Source organism: Arthrobotrys flagrans, assembly GCF_004000055.1.
Source record: "Arthrobotrys flagrans strain CBS H-5679 chromosome Unknown unitig_8, whole genome shotgun sequence".
Classification (NCBI taxonomy): domain Eukaryota; kingdom Fungi; phylum Ascomycota; class Orbiliomycetes; order Orbiliales; family Orbiliaceae; genus Arthrobotrys; species Arthrobotrys flagrans.
In genome coordinates this window covers 3,752,157-3,775,511 of record NW_027137553.1, presented here as the reverse complement: position 1 = coordinate 3,775,511, position 23,355 = coordinate 3,752,157, and the positions used below count along the sequence as shown (strand labels likewise).

Here is a 23,355-nt window from a genome sequence, read left to right as displayed (position 1 = left end):
ACCATGGTGTGGAACGGCGACGAGTCGATCAGACCAAACAATACAGGGCTGTGCACAATTAACACCTGCCCCGTATCGGACAGTGTCTATGGCTACGCGCCAAAGCTAGCTCCCAATGTTGTCCTACTGGTACTATTCGTTTTATCGACTATTGGATTTATTGTCGTTGGCATCTGGAAGAAGACATGGGGTTTCTTTGTTGCTATGAGTTTAGGGGGACTTCGTATGTTAACAATCCGCATCCTGACGAATGTTTGCCCTAGTGCCTCAGGATGATATACTAAACTCATTGATGAATACTATAGTCGAAGTCATAGGATATGTTGGGCGAGTCGGAGGAAGCAGTGATCCCTTTGATGGCCTTGGGGGACAATCTTTCATGATTCAGATTTGTTGTTTGACCGTAGCTCCGGCTTGCTATGCAGCTGGTATCTACCTTTGTCTGGCACGAATGTAAGATTTCTTTTGACTTCTATTCTTCCTTAAAAATAATCGAAAAGCAATACCAACTAAATATTCTACAAATAGCGTCATTGCTTTCGGCGAAGATATATCTCGAATCAAACCCCGCTGGTACACCTACATATTCGTTACATGCGACCTTGTCTCTCTCATAACCCAATCCATTGGCGGTGCTATCGCCTCCACCGCAGACGACGACGAAGGTTCGAAAGTCGGCGGCGATATTACTCTTGGAGGTCTTTCATTCCAAGTTTTTACCATGACTCTCTTCATGGTGCTTTGTGGAGAGTTTGCCTGGAGATGTTGGAATCGTCGACATATGTTTGATGAGAAGCAGCGTGGGTTGAGAGAAAGTAGGAGGTTCAAGTACTTCTTATACGCTATGGCTGCTGCGACCTTTTTCATCTATATCCGATGTGTTTATCGAGTGGCAGAGTTGGCGAAAGGTTGGGATGGTCCGTTGATGACGAATGAGACTTACTTTATCGTATTGGAAGGAACGTGAGTATTTATCGTTCTATCAGTAAATTTCTAAAGTCCTCTCGCTGATGGTTCTTTTCTTCTAGAATGGTTATTTTGGCATGCCTCGTTCTCAACTTTTTTCACCCGGGTATCTGCTTCGAAGCTAGCTATGCGTCAAGAAACAATGCTTCGAAGGAGTACAACGGTAGCTCAGACGAAGTTACCCAGTAACTCAAATACGACCCTTACATTAGCTTGCTGGATAAATATGCCCAAAATTTCCTTCACTCCTGCAAGTCCTTCCAATAACAATCTTCAACCACCGGTCCCCACGTTCGCGCTAAGAACCTCGTTTTTTTTGTAATTCACTATTAAATGTCACTCATTCATAGTTTTAATAAAAGAATTTAACATTCGCTTATTTCATTAAAACATCAAATCATATACATAGAGACTTGATCGGTGAAGGTAAATCAAAGGGATGTTAAATCGACGCTTACACCCCAACGGAAACAACAAATGCTATCCGGCGTACAAACGCCTTAAATCTGTAGCTCTGGTGCCGCTCGCCTTTCCCTCCCACTGATCAAATAGATTGAAGCTCTCATATCCAATAAAGGATCATCCGAAGACTCAACTCCATCAACTCTTGGAACAGGATCATAGATAATATATTTCTGATCTTCCGAGTTCTTTGGCTCCACCTCTAAAGCCTCCAACTTCAAAGTTCCTAACTCAACAACTTTTCGAGATTCAGGCCAGTGAATTGTCGCATCGTGGGTAGGATCTCCCTCTTCAGCTATTTGTGCTACTAATTTCAATTCAACCGGCCCTGAGGCCAATCGCCCGGGGAGTTCTTCAAACAAGAAGTTCGGCGATTTTCCTTTCAAAGCTTCCTCTGAAAGTACCTCAGTACCAACGGTTGGGTGGACCTGATACCTAATTGTGGTCAGTGCCATCCGCGGCGATAAATTTGAAAGCATTGACACCGAAATAACTCAACCCAACAAGACTTTCAGTTGTAGGCTTTGGAGCTTGAATGAACGCCAGTGTTTCAGGATGAGATCCCAAGAAAGATTCTAATGGTGTAGGGCTTTCGCCCTTATACGCTGCATTTGCGCCCAATGCCCCCAGAAATGCGAGGAAGTCTTCACCGGTTTTCACAGGGAAGAATGGGGTGGAATGGGTGATTATATCAGTGTGCTTGCGTCCGCCTAGATTGAATCGGATACCGAGGCCACGGGGGCTTGCATTTGGGTCTGTATCTGGAATCACGGGTATGCCGGTGGAATTCGAGAAACGAACAGTTATGGGTGTAGGCGAATTGAAATGTTGGGCTTTGCTGAGCTTAGCGGCTTCTGGGGTTGGCGTAAAAGTGCCGGTTACGAGTGTTCCCTTTGCGTGAGCTGTTAACGTAAAAGTTCAGTATGTTTAACAATGCAATGTACAGTATATATATATATTTCTGGTTTTCGAATAATACCTGGTCTATATCCTGGGTGTTTGCCAAAGGCGCCTTGAAGGGCTCCGACGAGGGCCCCAGCGGTAGCATTAACTTGTTCGTTTGTTGAAAGTGGCATTTTTAAATTTTGTGACTGAGAATTATGCAACTCTTGCAATAGTGTGAAGTGGAAGCTGTATGATAGTTATATATATATATATAGCGAAGTTGATAGAAATGATGTCTACTTTGACTTATTCACTTCTGTTTATGGGTTTCATCACTGATTTATATATTCTGAACTCAATTGCGAATCAAGCGTTATTAGCAATCGCTTGCCTATCTTATCCGGCCCAGAAGGTAAGTCGAAACCAGCAAAGAGGATGCTGATTGCGGGGAACTCTAGCTTCCTGTCGCCATCACATCTTAGTAAGTCAAGTTTGTATGCACAAAATGTCGTTTTTAACCACCGCTATCACGACTAATAGGCTAGAACAAGGTTCGAGCCGGTTTTCTGAGACCGTTAGTGGATAAGGTTGGATGACAAACTCCACCCATTTCAAATGAACGAATTCTTATAGGTCAGAAATTGAAGCACGAAATTGCTTCGCAGGATCATTTCTGCTTAGCGTGCATAATGTCAACGTATTCGTATTTCGAGGTCAGGGTGGAAGTTTAGTAATCACGCTACGGCTTCCTTGTGCTAGGCTCAGTCAGCCGGGTTTGTTGTAGTTTTTGCGTTGAAAAGCTATAGAAATCGATAGAGCGGACGGCAGAGCCGGCTGCAGGCAAAGCTAGCTTCAAAAGTTACTATTATGCAGAATTATGTAAGGAAGGTATCATTCGTTCTGGAGTTAACTAAAGTGCTATAAACTGATGGAGTATCTATCATTCCGTTCAACCGCATTTAATCCGGCCCAACCCCATATTATCATCGATTCGGTACATATTCCGCCCGTTCTCACTTCCAAATCCTTCCGAATCGATCGACACAAAATCAAATTTGATATTTATATTTTCAGCGACGAGTTCGCGCCGGCGGATGCCCTGTACTCGAATTCAACTGTTTAGTCGGGCTTTATTGCCGCAGTTGAGCCTTCTTAGATTGGTAATATATCGGTGTCTTCCGCCGGGCAACCGCGCATATGAAGGCTCATGCGATATAAGCTAGTCTACGCAGATACTTGAATGTTAACTTCGCTCAAATGCTAGTTTTGGGAAAACTTTTCAACTATCGGGGCGTAATAGACCTCACCTGATCGCTTCCAAGTGTCGGGAGGATGTGCTGGCCCCCAATTAGGCTCGATAGTTGATTCCGGCTTGAGTTTGCCATCCACAGGCACAGATCTCCCCCGCGTGGTCCCCCACACGCGTATTGCGGGTCGTTATTGCGCCGGTGCAGGCGTAGCTGCCGTGAGGCTGGTCCCAAGGAGGAGAAGAGACAGAATGGGCACGAGCTTCATTTTCTATAAGTCTTGAGTGTAAAAAGGCTCTGCGAGTAAAAGGTAAGTCTAAGAGGGGAAGGTAAACAATTGACTTTGAGTGAATAGATAGCGCGAATAGAGTGTAGCGAGAAGCTTGCACAGTGGATCGAACACATGAAGGGATATGGCGATATTTATAGACGACATTCGACCTTCGATAACCTCAATCATTCACAAATGTATGTAATCCTCACCACCTCTGAAATTTCGCAAGTTGGAAGCTGGATTCCGTAACCGGGCATACGGCGACTAATCCAATTTAGAACATATTCAACGTTAGAATATCCTCCCGACGAAACATTGGAGGATTTCCCTCCAGAACTCTAGCTTTGTGTAACAATAATGCCTATAGAACTAGAATTTAATATTTTAATTCCCATACCGTTTCTAACGGTGCCTAATCGATCCACTGAGGACTTAGTTGGTAATTAGGAGTTGGGAAGTTTGAGACGATGCAGGTGCTTTATCCTCTACCCTTATACCGTAGGTGATGCATCAATGATGAAATTCGATGATGGAATGGCAATTACATGTACTTCTAGGGCACAAACAGTATCTCGAGCCAATTGCACCACGGGGTCTAGTAAATTCAAGTTGTTTGGAGGGTTGCAATGTCAGTTCGGTCACCACGTCCCGGGGGTATTGTGATCGATGACATACTAGGGTCCTGGAATTTTGAAACCAGGAAGATTTCCGAATGGACCAAATTTCGAAACATCTCATCATTTCGAAATTCTGGGTATAACGTTCGTTTATTGGACACTATGAGCCCGGATATCTAATTCAATATCTGGTGTCGATAGATCATTGTCCAGGTACATGTGATAAGTATATATTATGAAATCAGTAGCATGCTAACTAAAACTATGTCACGAATCAGATTGTGTAGAGGAAGAATAGAATTGTTCCGAGATTTAGTGATTAAATAAGCACATGTATGTTATTTCTTTGGGGTATAACATCGATACATCCGACAGATATATAACCGTCGATATCGGTCATCCCTGCAGTGTATCTTATCTGCAAATCTGACTAAGTCTGCCTCTTGAAAATTCAAGGGAACAATTAAAAGAAGAAGAAAAAGAAGATGTACCATTATTACACTTGCATCATTGGATATCTACATAAAAGGCGTGGAAAAGGAAAACATGGAAGAAACGTTTATATACGATATTCACAAGTATATAACGAAGATGCCATGCCTAAACTTTGTTATTACTTCCACTAAAATGTCTGCATCCCGATGTATTCGAATTACTTAAATACAATTCATAGATATTAACTACTATTTATCCAAGGAAAATAAAAACAATAAACGAGTGACTAAAGTGAGGCAACTGAAATCCCAATGTCCAGAACTATATCCATAACACCCACGAAGATCGAAATCTATACCCGCCAGAACTTCTTCAATTTCCCGAACGGGTCAAGCCTTAGATATTCGGGGTCCTTCCAGCTTGCTGAGGTCGTAGTTAGTGTTTGCTTTCTTTTCTTCCCCTTCTTGACTTTACTCCTCTTCACCAGCTCATCATCCTTGGTAGTTTGTTTATCACTCACCTTTTTCTCATCCTGCGCTATTCTTTTTCTAAGATTTTGCAGTCTATTCCTGGCATTCCCTAGGCTTCGTTTATAACTTCCTGCACAGCCATTCGCAAATCTAAGCCTGGCACAAGAGTTCCCCCCTGTCCAGGGATTTTCTGGGTTGTCTTCTCCGTTATTTTTAGAGCCACCGCTCCACCATGGGTATAATTCCGGGTCGTATCTCTTCTTGAGTCTACTAGTAGGAGTACCGCCTCTTTTTTGGCGATCACCTCCCTGGGGTTGGGGCTTCCGCTTCATTAAAACAGTCGTGGGGGGATTTGGAACTAAAACTTTATTACACGGGAGAGCCAATTTGATAGAATCAAAAATTCCGGAGATACCTTTGGAGATGGCGTCTCGCTTTGTAGGGGCTACAGCACCCCCAGATCTATACCCGTCGGCTGGTTTCTCTTCAGGCCCTGCAGAGACATAAGCAACCGTCGGCTGGCCATCGCTGGGGGGGGTTCCATTCCTGTTCTCTTCTAGATAGTTGTTGATTTTTTCCATCCATGCGAGTAAATCGCTGGCAACATCTCGTTTGGTCATCTGTGATTCATCTTGCGAATGTCGGTCGATAGAATCTATAATTCTTCGGAGCAGCCCCCTCGAGCTCTGAAGTTTTCGTACATTCCATGGTACCCAGGGGAGTATACAGGTCCTCTGTCGTAGACATATTGCTATCCCCTTTTTTTTACCGGAGGGGCGGGTGGTAGGAAGAGTACTGTAACGCGTACGGCGTTGAAGCTTCGCTTCAGGAGCTTGGATATCTCGCTGGTGATTATGCTGCATATGCTCTTCAAGCCACCTCCACGGTCTGATGGAACGAGCTCTGTCGAAGAAGTTTCCAAACCAGCCGTAGGATACATTAACCCCACGCCGCTCGATCAAAACTTCTTTAACTTCTTGCTCGGCTTCAATGATGCTTCGTTTATGTCTAAAGTTTTCTTGCATGCGGAAGATGGTGACGATGATACGTTGCGAGGCTTCATCGGCTTCCTTTGGAAGGGCTTCTCGAACTTTTAGACTAATATCTGGCCAGGCGTAAGAACTGGGGTCCCGGCCGGCACTGATACGGCCATCGATGTCGTCGGTAGAGATACTACCGCCGCTTTCATGGTTTCGTTTTTCGGGGGAACCTTCGGAAAATTCTTCAATTGCTGGGAATTTTGACCAACGTCTATGTGCTAAAACTGGTGCATTCCATTTCCATTCCTCATCGTCTTCGAATCGGAAGAGGGTTTGGAGAATCTGTTGTGTCATCTCTTGAGAAGGCTGCCGTGGTAAGAGATCTCGCTTGTTATTTTTTCCGTAGAGTTTGAAGATACGACGGATGACTTCGTCTTGGACTGGCTTTGCGTCTACTGGGGTTGATACGGCATCGACCAGTGAGCGACGGTTGAGGGTTTCGTGGTCGCCAGTACCGGTTCCATTTGGATCATCTTGATCATGGAGGGCGGCCAGGATTTCAGCAATAGCTTTGCTTCTTTTGTCGATAATAGGAGGGGCAGTTCCATCCCGTTTGTAATTAAGCCTTTTACCGCTGGCAGACATATCTCCAGGGTCAACATAATTATTGATTGGTCCGGAACGCGAAGGGTCGAAGATAAGGCGGAAGTCATTCGGAGACCCTCCACCAAGGGAAAACCAAGCGGTAGCGAATTCTCGGGTCTCACGTCTCTTGATATTATCTAAGACGTCGGTATTGCGTGATTGAATTCCTTTACTAGGTGATCCGTCGATACTGTCTCTTTTAGCTGCCAGAGACCCTTCAGCGAAAATATCGTCGAGTTCGGTCATCCATTGAGTTACTTGTTCCGCGGGAACATTGAGTGTATCCGGCAAAGGCTCATTTTTGGACGCAGTAACAGAACGTCGATTCTTTCTACCTTTGCGGACAGGTTCAAGCGCAGGGAACTTTTCAGGATCAACGATAGCAGGACCGGGACCAGCTATAATAGGCCAGCTGTCGACCTTAATCCCATCCTGCATTTTATCGCCACCCTCATTCGTATTCGCCGGCGTGCCAATGTAGGTACCCTCTTCTCCCACCTTCGTATCATCCAATTTCACAACATCTGGATCTTCGATGATTCCGCTGCCGGTAGATCCAGGGATTTCCCATGAATCTCCACGCTTTTCTGGGGTTTGTTGGCCTGCAACTTCTACGCCGCCGGAAACTGCGAGGGAGGAAATGGACGAAGCAAGGCAGAGAATTGGAAGGAGAGCTGTGAGGTACATGATTAAGAGTGTATTATAGGCAACTTGCGGGTCTTCAAAGGCCCGTGGTTTATAAAGGTACCGTGTGAATAAAAATTATACCATCCGAGGGTGAATAAGGATATGTTGAAACAAATGAAATAATATGTGGGTTTGTAAATAAAGGATTAGAAGGGACGAGATTTTAAAATCATGAAATATTAAATGAGTGACTTAACAATTAATAGAATGAAACCAAAAGCCAAGTGTAATAGAGAAATACTGTAAAGTGATGGTGGTTGAAAGAGAATAATTAGACAAGATCGGCGGAGAGGTATGATATATAAACGAATTCATTAGCCCTGATAAGTCCCCTATAAGCACTCCTTGTATCTGTAGCCAAGATGTAAGAGATATCGCATCCTAGAACCGATTTTCAAACCCGGGTTCTAGGGATATCATTGACGCTCAGGAAGGAACATGATAGTGGGCCACTGCGTACGCATTAACCCTTTACCCCTCTTTCCGTACTATACTATCTAGGCCTACGAAGGGCCAAAGGCAGGTATGTGTGCTGACTGCTTCATGGTGGATCCAAACCTTCGGTAAGATGACAGCAAATTTTTGATATAGCTAGGGGCGCACATCCAGATATTCTCCATGTCTAAGCCTTTGTCAAACACAGTAGGGTGGGGCGTATAAAAGTATAAACTGTAGCCTGAGGGCGGTGCTACAAAAGAAGTGCCCGCTGCCCTCAAAAGAATGCTATAAAAAAAAACTAAAAGTCGGGAGACTCTATTCCCAAGGTTAACGAGGCTGGAGTAAGCAATCGTGTGTTGCAAGTGTGGTCGTTATAAATTTGGGTGTTGAATAATCCTGGTCTGGGCCGTTGTGTGAGATCTGACATGCGGCGTGCATGAATAAGAGACATCCCTATGCAAGTTCAAGTGATCCTGAAACACAAGCAAAAAAATTGAGGTGTTTGTGTAGGAAGGGCATGTATACAAGCCATGATTTAGGTCAGCACGGAACCAACTATGGGAACGGGAGACCTCGAGACCTTTCTGGAGATGTTGTCGATAAGATGTAAGGTTAGGAAGTGAATCAGTAGATATTAACTTCAAGCGCGAAGGCGGAGCAATGTGGAAAACATTTAAAGGCAATCATGGTCGACTTTCTGTCACTTTTTAATGTCGTCAGCTAACCATGAAACGCTGCTATCCGAACTTTTGATATCCCAATTAAAGGAATATTGTACATGACGAAAGGATCCTACTATTAAACGAGCTCGGTTATTGGGTTTCAGTGTCTATCGGATATCAGGTACGTTTGTGGCTTCCTTGGGATATAAATAATGGTCCGGTGAGTAATCCGTGGTTCCTTTCACGGCCCCTCCTGAATACCGCAGCTGTTTTATATATTATCGTAACCGCCGGTTTCCCTTTTGTATCTGTGGAATTTCGGGTCAAGTAAAGATTATTCGACATCGTTTGACTAGTTCTTGAGAAAACCCCTAAAGTTTATCGTTGAAATCTCACGCCGCGATCCCAGGTTCCTCTGACGCTTGCTTTCCAATTCCACCTACAGGCCTCTTACGCAGCAAGGAGATTCCAGCAATGAGTACGGCTATTACTAGAATCAAAGTTGGTATTCCTACTCCCAACCCCACCCCAAGTGTAACCTTGTTGTTTTTGCTATTACTTTCCGGTGTAGTAGATACCGTGACCACTGGCAATTGCGTCGTCCAAGCGGTTGTGATTGTTCTTAATACACCGTCTGATCCGGTTATATGGTATATATAGTTGTATCTGTGTATGGTACCACTGTGATATCGATTCTCAAGTTAGCTTAATTTAAAATTTTATATCGAAAATTGGGATTCCTTACCTGATGGCAAGTATGTACTTACTCTGTATTCAGTTGAAATAGCCGTCTCCATAGCCGTAATCTCTTTTCTCACCGCCGACTCTGGCGTCCGCGTCCCATCCGTCCCGATGGTAGTCTCAACTTGAGTCACCTGAACCGCTGTTCTAGACCACTCCTCTCTTGCAGCCTCAACATCAAACCCGCCGCCACATATCGGTAACGCCCTATCGGCATCCTGATGATTAAAAATCGGTGACCCATTTCATGCCTGGAAATAATAACCTGCGAGACAATTTAGAGAAACTAAATGCAACTGCGACGTTGCCTATTGAGGAAAAAAGGCGAGGGATTCCGAAGATATCTATACAGTCCCTGGATAGGGACGAGGTTGTTATATTATAATAATCCCATGGTTTTAAAATCCATTTAAATTGATTCCAACGGGCTATCGCCAAGAGTTAATATACTCGAAGGCTTGCAGCAGCTCGGGCTGAAGTGTTAGCAAGTGCTTTCGGTCCTTCAAATTGTAGTCTCGGGGTTTAAATTAGAGGCTGGTTGTCGGTGGTATAGATCAGACGAGTCAAAATTCCGGTGAAAGGACAAGATATTCGCCAACTCCTAAAGCCCGTGCTCCCTTTATTAAGTAAATAATCTATAGTATCCATCTCAGAAGCTGAAAGCTCCGTTTGGGGATGAGGTGAAGTTGGCAATAGTAGCCGTTGTATGCGGCTGAACTTATGCCCGCAGCCGCGCTTCTTGGACTTCGAGGCTAATGATTCTAGAATTCTGATTAGTTATTGACAACATGGATCCATGGAACAGTCGGCCAGAAGTGCGAGCCAGAAATGATATCAGGCATTACAAGCGAATTTAAAAGACTCTGGTCAACTAAAAAAAAAAGGTCTGTGACCGTCTTGTTGTAGACGTTGAAGACTTTCGAGACGGCTGATATCATATGGCATGATCTAAATCCGGCACGGTACATACGGAGAAGTACTATTCTTGACTCGGAAAAGCGGATCAGCTAATAGCTTTTTGATTGTTTCGCTTGTGAGCAGGCATTTTTTCTGAATGTAACGGCTCAAGGGATATAATTGGACTACCTTCTGCGCTTTTGCACAAGGCATGATGATGGTAATAATTCCCGGTATTACATAACATCGATGCCTTGAATTTCTCCTGGAATTCTTTCAATTTTGTTTTGAATTTTGAATTTTGAGGATAGAAGCGAAGGTGGCGAGAGTTCGCGGGCAAAAGCAATATCGATCGAGAGCCAAAACGTGGCAGCAGGCCGGTTGGACAACCGTCGAGCGGTCAACCACCAATGAGATACACAGAGCTCCACTCATCACCAAAGGAGTTAGCATGTTGAGGACCAGTCGATGTTCCGAGACGGCAGTTCCATACATACATACACAGTAAATAAACATTAGTAGACGTCGGTGTATTAATATTATGTGCTGTGGAGTTAAGTGAATTTACTGGCTGTTGTTGCTTCGAACTCAGAATTCCACAGCCTCGCGTTTCGCTTCAATCAACCTCGAACCTACTCTCAACCACGCAACTCATCACCGCCAACCACCCCGTCAACCATCTCGTCGGCCTCCGTCGTTAATCACCCCGGCCAGCTTCCTTCTCAGAGGCTCTGGCTTCATCGTTTTCTGCCAGGTACAAACTTGGCCGAGTGGCTGACTATTCGCATGCTTTCCATCCGAAAGGAAGTGTTCTCCACTTCTGCACTGCACTGAAGTTTACCCCTGCTGCGATACCCGTTGCTCGTTCGCGATTCACACACTCAACGTACTTCCTCCTAACATTACCCACGAACACCTGATCTACCAAGTCGCTACCTCTAGATCCTTTCGAAGATCATCTCTTCTTTATTCTCTCCCTCTTTCTTCCTCTCTCGCTACGCCGTTCCAAGGTTACCAGGTACCTGGGCATCCTTGAACCATTTCACACCAAGGCTGGCTGGTGGGCTTGGGATAGTAGCCAAAGACGACCGACCACCCGGCGCTCAGCCAGGCTGACAGGGATTTTGCTGCACCTCGTCGTTCTGGCCATATTTAACACCGCTTGCACCCCACTCTCTACCTCCCGTTTCACGACTTCACGACCTCATCTTCATCGCAATAAGTATATTACAATCGGCCCTGGTCCTTTATACTTACTGCTATCGTTTCCCTATCTTTGGTTGGTTCTTACTTGTATGGATCTATAGACGGATATCCTGGTGGCTTCTCATCCCACCAAGAAATATACCTCACAACGACGGGACGTTTCGAAATATTTCCCAACAACAACGAAATTCTGACTAGGATTCACAACCCGACCTCAACTGACCCAACTAAGTGCTTATAGCTAGACGGAGAGTCTATCCTTAGCAAGGTTTCGACCGGGAACCTTTCGACCCCCTCGTCAAGATGGTTAGGCGAACCCGGACACGGAAGGTCATCAACGCTATCGGTTTCTGTATCTTCGTTCCCTTTGGTCTTGTTTGGATTTCTGGAGAAGCATTATACGAACTTGCAAAAGACGAGATCAAGGTCCAAAAGAAACTCTACCAGGAAAAGAAAAAGTATCAAACGCGAAAGTCGCTCGGTCCTCCTGAACCCAGGAAGCCGAAAATTCACTTTCCTTTGGTACCGAAAAAACAAGAACATCCGGTTGAATTCGATAGCGTAGACCCTCAACTTCAATCTAGACTCCTCAGGCTTCCCGGTGAGATACGAGACCTCATCTACCAATACACCCTCGGTGGCCACACATTTCACCTTATCAAACCCACACATCGTTTACGACATGCTCGTTGCGACATACCCTTCCTCCCAGACTCCGACAGCAAGCTCTGGTCTTCAAACCCCGGGGCCAACTCCGACCATGAGCGCTGTTGCATCCCAAATTTATACAATCGCGCTAGCATATACGAAAACCCGGTCCGTGTCGAAAAACTCGACATGTTCATATACAACATTGGCGGCTTGATCCGCACTTGTCGTCGTGCCTACCTCGAAGCCTCCGACTATCTATACTCCACGAACATGTTCTGCCTCAACACACTGGACATGTTAATCCACCTCCGCAATTCAATTTCCCCGCGACACTTCGGACTCATCAAACATCTCCAAATCACTCACCAGGTTACCCACTTCGAGCAATTCGTCTCCGAGCGTAAGAACTCTCGGAAGATACCGCTGTACCCTCCATACGATAATAAGACGTGGAAGGAAGTCTGGCGAATCATATCTGAGGAAATGCACGGATTGAAAGACCTACGTGTTCGTGCTTTTGGGGAGAACATCTCCATTCGAACAACCAGAGTCTGGAGATTGTGCATGCTCGAGGAAATGAGAAAAGTCCGAGGGCTGGACTACTTTTCCTTCGACTCGGACAACCTGTTCATGAAAAGAGGCAATTTGGACTATGCTGAATGGGAAGAGGACGTTATCACCGCGAAGGAGCAACTGAAAACCGAGGTCATGATGCCGAGGGAAGTTGAGCAAACGGAATTCGATGAGAAAGCTGTCAAGGTCGTGCGGTGAATATAACGGCAAACGATATCGATCTAACATGATAACACGATCAGTTGCCAACAACGGTAGAACTAGGGACAAATACAACCCGGACCATCTAACAGGTCCGTTAATACTCTGCTTTTGAATGCCAACTCGCCGAAGTCTCTGCGCTGCACTCGCCCCTGCGGTATTTATGAGTGTGACTCTTGTTTGGCTAGGCTACTTACTTAATCACACTTGTGGTAAGCATACCACATATTCTAGCGCTTTTCCTTTGTATATTTCCTAACCACCTTCCTGGCCTAAAAGTCGTTTTACGTCATCCTTTGTCCTCAGCCTTAATTGCGTACTCATGTCGTTTCTGGATGGTGGCAGCGCTGCGCTTCGAGGTCTGGCGTTTCAGGTCATCTAGTGCTTTCTTCCCTGTTGTGTTCGGCGTTTTAGGGGCCTTCTATATTCTTTTTTTTTCTTATTCGTCCCTATAAACCCATCTCGCGATCGTTAACGAGGTTTTATAACTGTCAGCAGGGTGCGTCTCTTTATCTATACTTCGCTGTTCACTAGAAACCACCTACACCACCTTCTTCGTTTTATGCCTGTGCTTTTTAGCGATTTTTTTTATCTATGCGAAATTCTTAATCAGAACACCGAAGAATACTTACTTGTCCATTCACTCATTAATTTAAACAGTAGCCTCGGGGTTTCGAATATATAGTTTAGTTTTAAGCAGCTCGTATGCCGTAGTCCGTATACCGTATACTGATGTTCGATCCTGAGACATAGCGGTACCAAAGTCAAAACCAACGGCTGTGCAGCAATCATGCTAACGCAATCTGAACAATCGCCTGTCTGCGCCCTGGTTTTCCGACGGGGATTCGTTGAGACTTAACTTTGTCCAATTCTGTGCCGTCGACCAGGATAGCCTAGGCTGAAGTCGCTGTCGTCGCCTCTCAATGCGACTTCCGAAATAGCGAGGCCGGGGTGGTATGATGGATTGGATATTTTAGCCATCGATGGGGTATATAACGAGCGATACTACCCAAGGAATTCAAGAAATCAGTATGTTCTTTGTTAATCTTGTCGCAATTGCATTGCATTGACCCGGTCAATCGTCGCTCGTCTTCTGTGTAACCGAACGCCAACGTCGCCCAACACTTCATCCCGTTCTCCATCTCCAACCCCGCGGCCCGCCACCGGCCACCACTACCTACAATGTCCCCCGTCGTCGCTGGACACACCTCCCCCCTTCATCCGCCTCCGTGCCCAATACCACCAACCCCTCCCTCCACCCCTACCAATCCCCGAATGACCCACGAAGTTCATCTACAGCTTCCCTCCTCCCCCCACCGTCCGCCGTCGAAGCAATCCGATCCGGAAAATCTAGTCTTCGCACCCTCCTCTGCGTCTTCATCCACGGTTTCGTCGGCGATGAAACCTCATTTCGAAGTTTTCCAGCACATTTCCATGAACTACTTACAATATTAGTTCAAGATACCCATGTAGTTCATACGAAGGTGTATCCGAAGTTTAAGACTAGGGATAAGATTTCTATCGCTGTTGATAATTTCTCGGGATGGTATATATTTGCATACTACCCTTTTGTCGAAAAGACTGTAGCCAATTGATTTTAATTACCAGGTTATCTCAATTCACATCCGAAACAACAGATATCATCCTCCTAGGCCACTCAATGGGCGGTTTACTCGCCGCCGACGCCGTCCTCCTCCAACCATTCCCACCAGGTCGCCATAGAATCCTGGGTACAATATCCTTCGACACCCCATTCATCGGCATCCACCCCGGCGTCATAACATCCGGCCTAGCATCCCTTTTCAATCCAGCCGAAAAACCTCTCCCAGACCCTTTCATTCCCGAAAACCTCTACGGAAGTCTACAGACTAGCTATGATAGCGAAGACACCGCCAGTATTTTCACCGATAGCACAGGAACAACTGACAGTAACGGCACATCCACATTCTTCCGACCTAATATCAAACCCAAAAAATCGGTATGGCAGTCCGGAGTGGACTTTTTGAGAAAACACCAGGGTGGACTTCGTCGCGCTGCGATGGCGTATGTTAACGGACATCTGGAGTTTTCGGGCGCATTGATGGATTTTGTTGTTATGAAGCGAAGGTATTCGCAGATAAAGGCGTTGGATAGACGGGATATTGAAGATAGAAGACGGTTGTTATTCGGGGAGAGCGGGAGGGAACATGGAGTTTGGGTGCCTAGAGTGCGGTTTGTGAATTATTTCACCGTGAGTACGGGAAGGGTTAAGGGGGGGGGAAGAGTCAAACGAGGGGAACGCCGGGAGAAGTTGAGACGACGACGACGAATGAAGTTGCTCCACCGCCGCCGGAGCCAGTTGCTCCGGTGATCGTGGAAGGAGAGGTAACGCCGCCACCGGTGTATAGTCCTGGATCGAATGCACCACCTCAGTCTACAGAAGAAAAGAACTCGGCAACAGCAACAGTAAATGGACTTTCACCGTTATCAGGCTCCTCTACTCAAAATTCGTCATCATACGCCGAACTACGAAAGAAAGAAAAAACATTCTGCATCATCCCACGAGAACAAGAAGACTGTTGGGTTAAAGTCAAAATGGAGAATGTAGATGAAGTCGGGGCTCATTGTGGGTTATTCTTTATCAATGGGGTGCCTGGGGTGGAGACACCGTCGGATGTAGGGACAGGGGCCGAACAATTGGGAGTTGAGAGTAACAGTAGTAGCCCGGGGAAAGAGGAAACTAGAGTAGAAGAAGCATCTGAAGGCGGTGGTGCGTATGAAAAGTTACTTGGAGATGTAGCGCAAAGGATTGAAGGGTGGGTTAGAGAGTGGATAGATGATTTGACGGTTAACCCGTGGATATTGGATGAAGGGCGGTGAGGAATAATATGATTGGCTTTGGATGGATCATTGATAATAATGTATAATATTAATATATTATCTCTTATTAATGCTGGAGAGAATAACCGATATTGAAATATTATGAGAATCTCTCGTTGTACCGAGGGAAGAGCTTTGAGCGGATATATTGAATCATGCTTGTGCAACGCTCCCGACCAAGTAGACCCAGCTGGCCCGTTTTAATTCCGTTTTCATCCACACCGTCGCACGGAAGATGCTGAGTAGTAAGCCTTTTCTTGTGAAATTCGGTCCCGTTTTTCATTGATCAATTGATTGTTAAGCATTCCGATCCGGACCTGGAAAACGTCATATCCATGCCAGGACGCTCGCGCGGGGTTTAAACTTCACATTTAGTTGCGAAAACTGAGTTAACAACGGAGTTTAGGACATATCCGAAGCTAAAGCGTTCGGGTGCCGGCCGCTTTGTGGTCCAGCTAGCTAAAACTGGGACCTTGTCAACGTGACATGTGGATATCGTGGATTTCGAATGAGGAAGTCGCACAATGGAGTGGCCTACTACCCTGGTATATGGGAGAAAGCATGTATGTAAAGCCGTAGAAAAATTGTATACGCAATGTCATGAGAAGGAAGCTTCGAAGGGGAATAGAGAAGTATAAAGACCGTCGACGAAGACCTCAATCGAGCATTCTCCATTTCATTCTTCAAGCACACCCAAGGCTTCCAGAATACCACAGCAACTCATTCCAACTTGAACCTCATAAACCTTATCTTCAATCCGATAAATCCTTCAAAATGGCTCAAATGCCAGAATACCTCAAGGCCTCTGTCGAATCCACCAAGGCTACCTACAAACGCCTGGGAACGTCCGGTCTCCGCGTCTCGGTCCCAATCCTAGGCGCCATGTCCATCGGCTCCTCCCAATGGCAAAACTGGGTTCTAGACGAAGATAAAGCCCTCCCACTCCTCAAAGCAGCGTATGACAGAGGTATCAACACCTGGGATACAGCAAATACCTACTCCAACGGGCGCTCCGAACTCGTGATCGCCAAAGCCATAAAAAAATACGAAATCCCTCGACATAAAATCGTAATCCTAACAAAATGCTGGGGTCACGTGTTGGATACACCCGAAGGTCCAGCGTGGGCATTTGAAGATGCGTTGAGAAAGTCGAAGGATTTTGTAAACCAAGGCGGATCATCTCGTGCTGCCATATTTAATCAGGTGGAGAATTCGTTGAAGAGGTTGGAGACGGATTATATCGACTTATTGCAGGTCCATAGGTTTGATTATAATACTCCTATTGAGGAGACTATGAAGGCTTTGCATGATTTGGTACAGAGTGGGAAGGTTAGGTATATTGGTGCTAGTAGTATGTGGGCCACGCAGTTCGCGAGAATGCAGTTCGTGGCAGAGAAGAATGGGTGGACGAAGTTTGTGAGTATGCAGAATCAATATAATTTGTTGTATAGAGAGGAGGAACGGGAGATGGTGAGTATAAATTCTTAAAAGCGACGTTACCCACGAGGGTAAGTGCTGATTCTTTTGTTTTAGAACCGCTTCTGCAACGACACCGGCGTCGGTCTAATCCCATGGGCACCACTCGCCCGTGGTCATCTCGCCCGCCAACCAGAAGACTTCGGCACCACCGACCGTTCCGCCTCAGAAAAGAAATTAAGTCACATACCATTCCTTAGAATAGGATCGGAAGAAAACGACAAGGAAATTGTCAAGAGAGTGAAAGAAATCGCAGAGAAGAAAGGGTGGAAGATGAGCCATGTGGCTTTGGCGTGGATTAACAAGCGCATTTCGTCACCCATCATTGGTTTCAGTAGCGTCGAGAGGATCGACGAGGCTCTTGAAGCTAATGGGAAGGAGTTGACGGCGGAGGAGGAGAAATATTTGGAGGAGTTGTATGTTGATAGGGCTGTTACGGGGTTTACTTAGATGTAGAACGGCTGGAGGTAATCGATATCTGGAGTGTGTATACGTAACTATGATCGATTGATGTATATATAGCAGGGCTGAATTGAATATTAGTCAAAGCTAACGATTAATACTCACCCCAAGTTAAGTATCACATTTTCGAAGAAGCAGCTGGACCGTATAGAAAACAAGTTATCAAGAAAGCTCTGGCGCTGCGGACCCATAAAAATCAAAGGATCAGAACTATGCATATGTGAAGGAAACGAGAGTCCTCTAATCTCAAATCTTAGATCTGGCTAAAATTAAATATATACCAGAGCTCTTGCTTCGCAGCGATAAGGGCCCGTGATCCATTGTTTCATGTAGGAACAAGACGCAAAAATATTAATAGCAGCGATGAAAATTTAACGGATGCTGGTATACTTCGCGTGAAGTATACGGAATTTTCCGCGCCGTAAATTATACACCATTCTAATGGCCGTTTGGTCACACAATACAGGATCCTAAGGGTCGTCCTCAGCCGCTGTACGCCACCATGCCAGTTGACACACCCCCAACCTTAGGAAAAATTGCTTAATTCTTTCAGCTCATTGGCGAACGAGAGTTAGGTTCCGAGGTGCGGAAATGCAGCTGTTTATGCACCTTTTTTGCCGAGGAATTTGTTGTCCTTAAAGGGAGGGTTTGATAAGGCGTGGTTCGATTCTATCGCCTCAGCGATCTATATGAAAACTTCAGATACATGAAATATTGTACCAATCCCAAAGGAACTCCAACCCTATGAGTAATATTAAGTTCTTGGCTCACTTTAGTCGACAAGGAGTCTACTTGGGATATGAAACGACACGATTTCACGAATTCAGGGCACCCAACTACGTGTGTTACAGGGCTAATGTCTGCGAAATCTGCGGAACCAGTATTTGTCAAATCCTCCTGTTGTCCGACCCGAAGCGCAGCGAGCCTGTGAGGTTCGACTCATAAGAGTCTCGTGAGGGGAAATTTTTAGTAGAGGCCGGATATTGTGACGATGATTTGATCACAATATGCATGCATGGAAGTACTCGAGTACATATCTGTACCATATATGATTCTATTGCATACCTACGGCGCATGTCAGTAGTGCATGATAGTGGGGAAGTACGGGGCGGCGGCTTCGAGTTTTCGAGCGCCCGGGCAATGCATCGAAAAGCAGCAACAATTAAGAAATCGAATAAAAAAGAGTTTCCATAGGTTGTCCGTAGTTTTCATAGCCTAGGTTAGTCGTATACCGAATCACTTGAACGAAAAATTAATCTTGATAATCGATCGATACAGCTCGTTAACCCGAGATTTAACTTCGAATGCTGACATCAGTAGAGGCTTCCCGTCATTTCTTTACTAAAGCCTCAGAAAGTTCCGATAAAACTGCTCTGTAATGAATTAAATACTGCAGTATATTGGATAGATTATCTCTTTCTTGTTTTACACTCTTGAAAATGTCCGTTATAACCAAAGGTTCCGAACAAGCGGCCGTATGCATGAATTCTCATAGCAGGAGCTATATATGTAGGCCAGGGAAGAATCCCGTGTGCGACCCATGTGAGGCGATTAATGACCCAGGGGTAGCGATTCACGCCCCAGGCCACCAATCTGCGACCAATAATAACCAAAAGGTGTGCCATTCCGTTGGTTGCCTTTTCTACCACGTTACAGCTTGCCGGCCTTTACAATGTTTCCGGGTGCACACAGTTGACATCTTTTGCCGATACTTCCAGGGGCTGAAAAAAGGAAACAAAGAGCCCCAATGTTTTGGCCGCAATTGTCGCAAGTGTTAACGTTAGATAGCAGGGCTGAGGGGAAAGGATGAGGGTTTTCAGTTGGAAATACTTATACCCCGATGTTCTCCCCTCGACACCCTTGTGGATTGGTCTGTCTATCGCCGTTTCTCTGCTGTTGGGAACCCAGTAATCGATAGTCTCCTATCCGCCTTCGTTCTATATCGATACTCCATATCGATTAGACGCGCAATAGATAGACCACAATGAAAGCCATATCTCTACTCCCGTTTTTCACCGTCGCGTTCGCAGAGGATCTCCTTTTCCATTACAGTTTCACAGGATATGAAGATCTTGTCGCGGCTGACCGCAGGGGCTTGTTCTCCTATAACTGGACCTACGACACTGTCAGCAATACAGAATGGCAGGCTATGACCACCAATGATTTCAAAAAATACAAAGCTATTGTTATCGGCGACCCTATTTCTACCGATCCCGATAGATTGGAACGATTGATGGAAAATCGACGGACTTGGGGGAATGCGATTGAAGGAAATGTTATTCTGATTGGTACGTTGGAAACATATTGCGACAACGCAGGACAATAATGTTTCCCCAGATATATGTATAACTGACCAGAATAATAGGGACGGATACCTCGAATCACTACAGTGATGCGCAGTCCCTCATGTCCAACGGCATTGCCTTTGCTGCGACTGGCAAGGGTACCGGTCTTTACTTCTCGCTATCGAAATATTATGGCAACAGGAACAAAACAACCGTCCCGATCCTCGATATCTTTGGCAAGTTCGAAGTCCGTGGCGACCTCAATGCCGAAGAAGAAGAAAATTGTTACGATGAGGTTCACATTGTCGCTCGGAATCAGGTGTTAGACGGCATCACGGATCAGGTACTCAGTAACTGGTCTTGCTCTGTCCACGAGGCTTTCGTTACCTTCCCTTCGTCGGGCGCCGAGAGTTTCGTCCCGTTGGCAATTGCACAAGGTATCCCAGGTGAAGGGTCTAGGGATTTCAGTGATGGCACGAGTGGGATTCCATACATTTTGGTCAGAGGAGCCAGCCCTATCGGATGCGGTAATGGAAAGTTAGATCCTGGCGAGGAATGTGACGATGGCAATACAGAAGATGGGGACGGCTGTAATAGCGCCTGCAGATTCGAGGCGGGTCCCATGAAGAAGACATCTGGAGGCAAGGTTGCAGGCGGTGTAATTGGTACTATTGTCGGAGTAGCAGCCTTGGGTGGCCTTGGGTTCCTGGCTGTAACTAAGACCGTTTGGGGGGCAAAAGCCGGGGCAGCTATCGGTATCGGAACCTCTTCTGCGGCTGGTGGTGGTGGTGGAGCAGGGGGTGGAGCCGGCGCTGCCGGCGCATCAGGAGCAATGTATGTTCCAACTGGCGTTGAAGGCAAAGCTGCCGCCGCGGTATCCGGATATGTCCCTACCGGTATTGAAGGTAAAGCTGCAGCACAAGCCGGGTACGTTCCCGGAGTGGCAGAAAAGGCGGCGAATGCAGTCGCACAGGGTACTGGCCAAGCTGCTCACGGGGCGGCTCAAGGTGCCGCACAGGCTGGACAGGGTCTTTCTTCAATGGCTGTTCCTCCTCCTACCGATGCGGGTGCTACTGCGGCGTCCACTGCCTTTGCTCCACCAGTCGATCCAACCTCTGCAGCAGGTGCTGCCGCAACTACCGCTCCAGGTGTTCCACCTGGCTATGTTCCCGGCTCTGAAGGGCTCGCAACATCTACTGCAGGCGCAGGTACCGCTGCAGGCGGTGCTGGGAGCACTGCGGTCGGTTCCTCGGCTGCTGGCGGGCTTGCACCAGGTGTAGCCTCAGCGGGCGTCCCAACTGCAACCGGTGGCCTCGCCCCAGGCCTTGCAGGAGGGGCTGCCACGGGTACTGCTGTCGGCACAGGAGGAGGTTTAACCACGGCACAGACAGCTGGTACATCCATTGCCGCAGGTTTTGCGGGTTTTGGCGCTGCTCTCTTCGGCCGGAAAAGGAAGAACAAGGAAAATTCGCCGTGCCCTCCCGACACAGAAAGTATGCCTGTCCCTCCGATGGCCCCACCGGCAGAACAACAGCAGTACTATAACTACGCTGCTCAACAGCAGCAGCCATACTATCAACAACAGCCACAGCAACCGTATTACCCTCAACAGCAGCAACCAATAGTATACGCACCTCAACCTATTCCCGCGCCACTTGGGGCATTCGATGGAAAGGAAATCAAGAGCGGAGAAGCCTCAAACAATGCGAACTTAAATATTGGCGTTCAAGAAGTTGTACCGACTCCGCCGCATGAGGTTCAAGCCGATCCGATTAGCAGATCGGCGGAAATGCCTATTTCTGAACAACCATATATTCCACCACCTCCGCCTACTGCAGCGCAAAGGAAGGAGTATGACTACAACTAGGCTTCTAGTGCATAATTTCAATGATGATTTAAACGGGTTATAATGTTATGGAATTGTAATGAATGGGCGTTTTTTTTTGGACTATATAGTCTTGTTATATGCGGCATAAGCAGAGTGCTAGTTAGTAATATATAAATTTTGGGGATTTCAATCTTAATCTTTTCAAGAAACTTGACCGAGGGCAGTGTATGAGCCCCAGACCTATAGAGTAAGCTCTCGTAACTCTGAAATACGAACAAAGTGACTGCTATCGGTCACGTACTTAAGTAGTTATATCGTCTAGTTTATAAATCCGCTTTACTTAGCAAAAAATTGGCTCCCAATATTCACATTAATTAAATTTCTCGTATACAAGTTCTCAATACAAATTTAAAGGGATATTCGAAAGCCGTGCGTCAAGAACTTTGTTGATTGGAACCGGATCTCGGCATCATCTCAAACGTATTTGGTAATTCCTAATCGTCTCTTATGGATTGCAGCGCCCCGCAGCTGACACAAACGTGGCGGAGATGGAAAACTTTGTGTAATCCAAGCCAACCGAGCGAACCATACGGTGGAGAAGTCTGGAACCAAACCATTAGCTAAAACCTTGCCCAATAAACCGCTAACCGTGTGCTGGGGCGTTGTGCTCTTACGCTCGCGCTCCGTTGCCTTCAAAGCAGCCATGTCAAAATGTGGAGCACCAGGTACAAAGTACCCATGAAAGAGTTAAGTTGTCAATAAATGCAGGCTTCATACACCTGCATTGAATGTGGGAAAAGATAACTGTGATATAATAAGAAATGAATATTATTTTTCGGGGATGGATCCAAAGGAGGATGCGACGACGCTCAGTTCTTATCGATTTTCACAAAACTTTGATCCGATCTTGCGAACTTAACAGCTGCATATGCGGGAATTTAGAACCCTACGAAGTCAAGTTCTTCAGCCTGCAGATATGTATAAGAAGATCAGCATATCCATCCTCCGATTCTCGCAGTTCGGAACTAATCATGCTCGGCCAGGGCAAGGTGCAGAAAAATGTCAATTAGGGGGGTTTACCGGCTGCCGGAGAGAGGGGTTCTCGCGTGGTAGAGAGGCGAACCCAATCGCTTTCGTCCCAAACCCTCCATCCTTGAACGTTTCTGCTTGGCAAGCCACTGCAATGGCCGTGTTTCAACCTTCAACGCCCAAACTCTTTATCAAGCTCCACTTGCGGATTCTGGCCGGCCGTGCGCAAGGTCGACTGAAGTTTCTCCTGAAGAATTTTTTGTGAAGATCATAGCTAAGTATTAGCAATACTGTGCTATATGATAGCAATATGGTGAATTTGGTGCCAATGGAGGCAATTGATAAACTATAAAGAGACAGTTTCCCCGAAATGGTTTTT

General features: G+C 46.1%; 7 protein-coding genes across 7 annotated transcripts; 5 read left to right on the top strand and 2 right to left on the bottom strand.

Annotated features, from left to right (window-relative positions):
• Positions 1–3: 3 nt before the first annotated feature.
• On the top strand, positions 4–1,155 carry DFL_007587 (uncharacterized protein; the record flags this gene model as incomplete). The annotated part of the gene is made up of 4 exons (XM_067637190.1): positions 4–223; positions 306–453; positions 529–963; positions 1,029–1,155. The coding sequence occupies 4 exons, from the start codon at positions 4–6 to the stop codon at positions 1,153–1,155; spliced, it is 930 nt and encodes a 309-aa protein (XP_067488732.1).
• Positions 1,156–1,466: 311 nt separating this feature from the next.
• On the bottom strand, positions 1,467–2,504 carry DFL_007586 (uncharacterized protein; the record flags this gene model as incomplete). Its single annotated transcript, XM_067637189.1, has 3 exons — positions 1,467–1,863; positions 1,928–2,330; positions 2,408–2,504. The coding sequence occupies 3 exons, from the start codon at positions 2,502–2,504 to the stop codon at positions 1,467–1,469; spliced, it is 897 nt and encodes a 298-aa protein (XP_067488731.1).
• Positions 2,505–5,282: 2,778 nt separating this feature from the next.
• Positions 5,283–7,668, bottom strand: DFL_007585 (uncharacterized protein; the record flags this gene model as incomplete). Its single annotated transcript, XM_067637188.1, has 3 exons — positions 5,283–5,309; positions 5,407–6,011; positions 6,165–7,668. The coding sequence occupies 3 exons, from the start codon at positions 7,666–7,668 to the stop codon at positions 5,283–5,285; spliced, it is 2,136 nt and encodes a 711-aa protein (XP_067488730.1).
• A 4,247-nt stretch (positions 7,669–11,915) lies between these two features.
• Positions 11,916–13,034, top strand: DFL_007584 (uncharacterized protein; the record flags this gene model as incomplete). Its single annotated transcript, XM_067637187.1, has 1 exon — positions 11,916–13,034. The coding sequence occupies one exon, from the start codon at positions 11,916–11,918 to the stop codon at positions 13,032–13,034; it is 1,119 nt and encodes a 372-aa protein (XP_067488729.1).
• A 986-nt stretch (positions 13,035–14,020) lies between these two features.
• On the top strand, positions 14,021–15,896 carry DFL_007583 (uncharacterized protein; the record flags this gene model as incomplete). Its single annotated transcript, XM_067637186.1, has 4 exons — positions 14,021–14,066; positions 14,337–14,583; positions 14,646–15,271; positions 15,328–15,896. 4 exons carry the CDS (start codon positions 14,021–14,023, stop codon positions 15,894–15,896), a joined length of 1,488 nt encoding a protein of 495 aa, XP_067488728.1.
• A 774-nt stretch (positions 15,897–16,670) lies between these two features.
• DFL_007582 (uncharacterized protein) lies at positions 16,671–17,822 on the top strand (the record flags this gene model as incomplete). Its single annotated transcript, XM_067637185.1, has 2 exons — positions 16,671–17,366; positions 17,430–17,822. 2 exons carry the CDS (start codon positions 16,671–16,673, stop codon positions 17,820–17,822), a joined length of 1,089 nt encoding a protein of 362 aa, XP_067488727.1.
• A 1,996-nt stretch (positions 17,823–19,818) lies between these two features.
• DFL_007581 (uncharacterized protein) lies at positions 19,819–21,986 on the top strand (the record flags this gene model as incomplete). Its single annotated transcript, XM_067637184.1, has 2 exons — positions 19,819–20,122; positions 20,200–21,986. 2 exons carry the CDS (start codon positions 19,819–19,821, stop codon positions 21,984–21,986), a joined length of 2,091 nt encoding a protein of 696 aa, XP_067488726.1.
• Between the last annotated feature and the right edge of the window lie 1,369 nt (positions 21,987–23,355).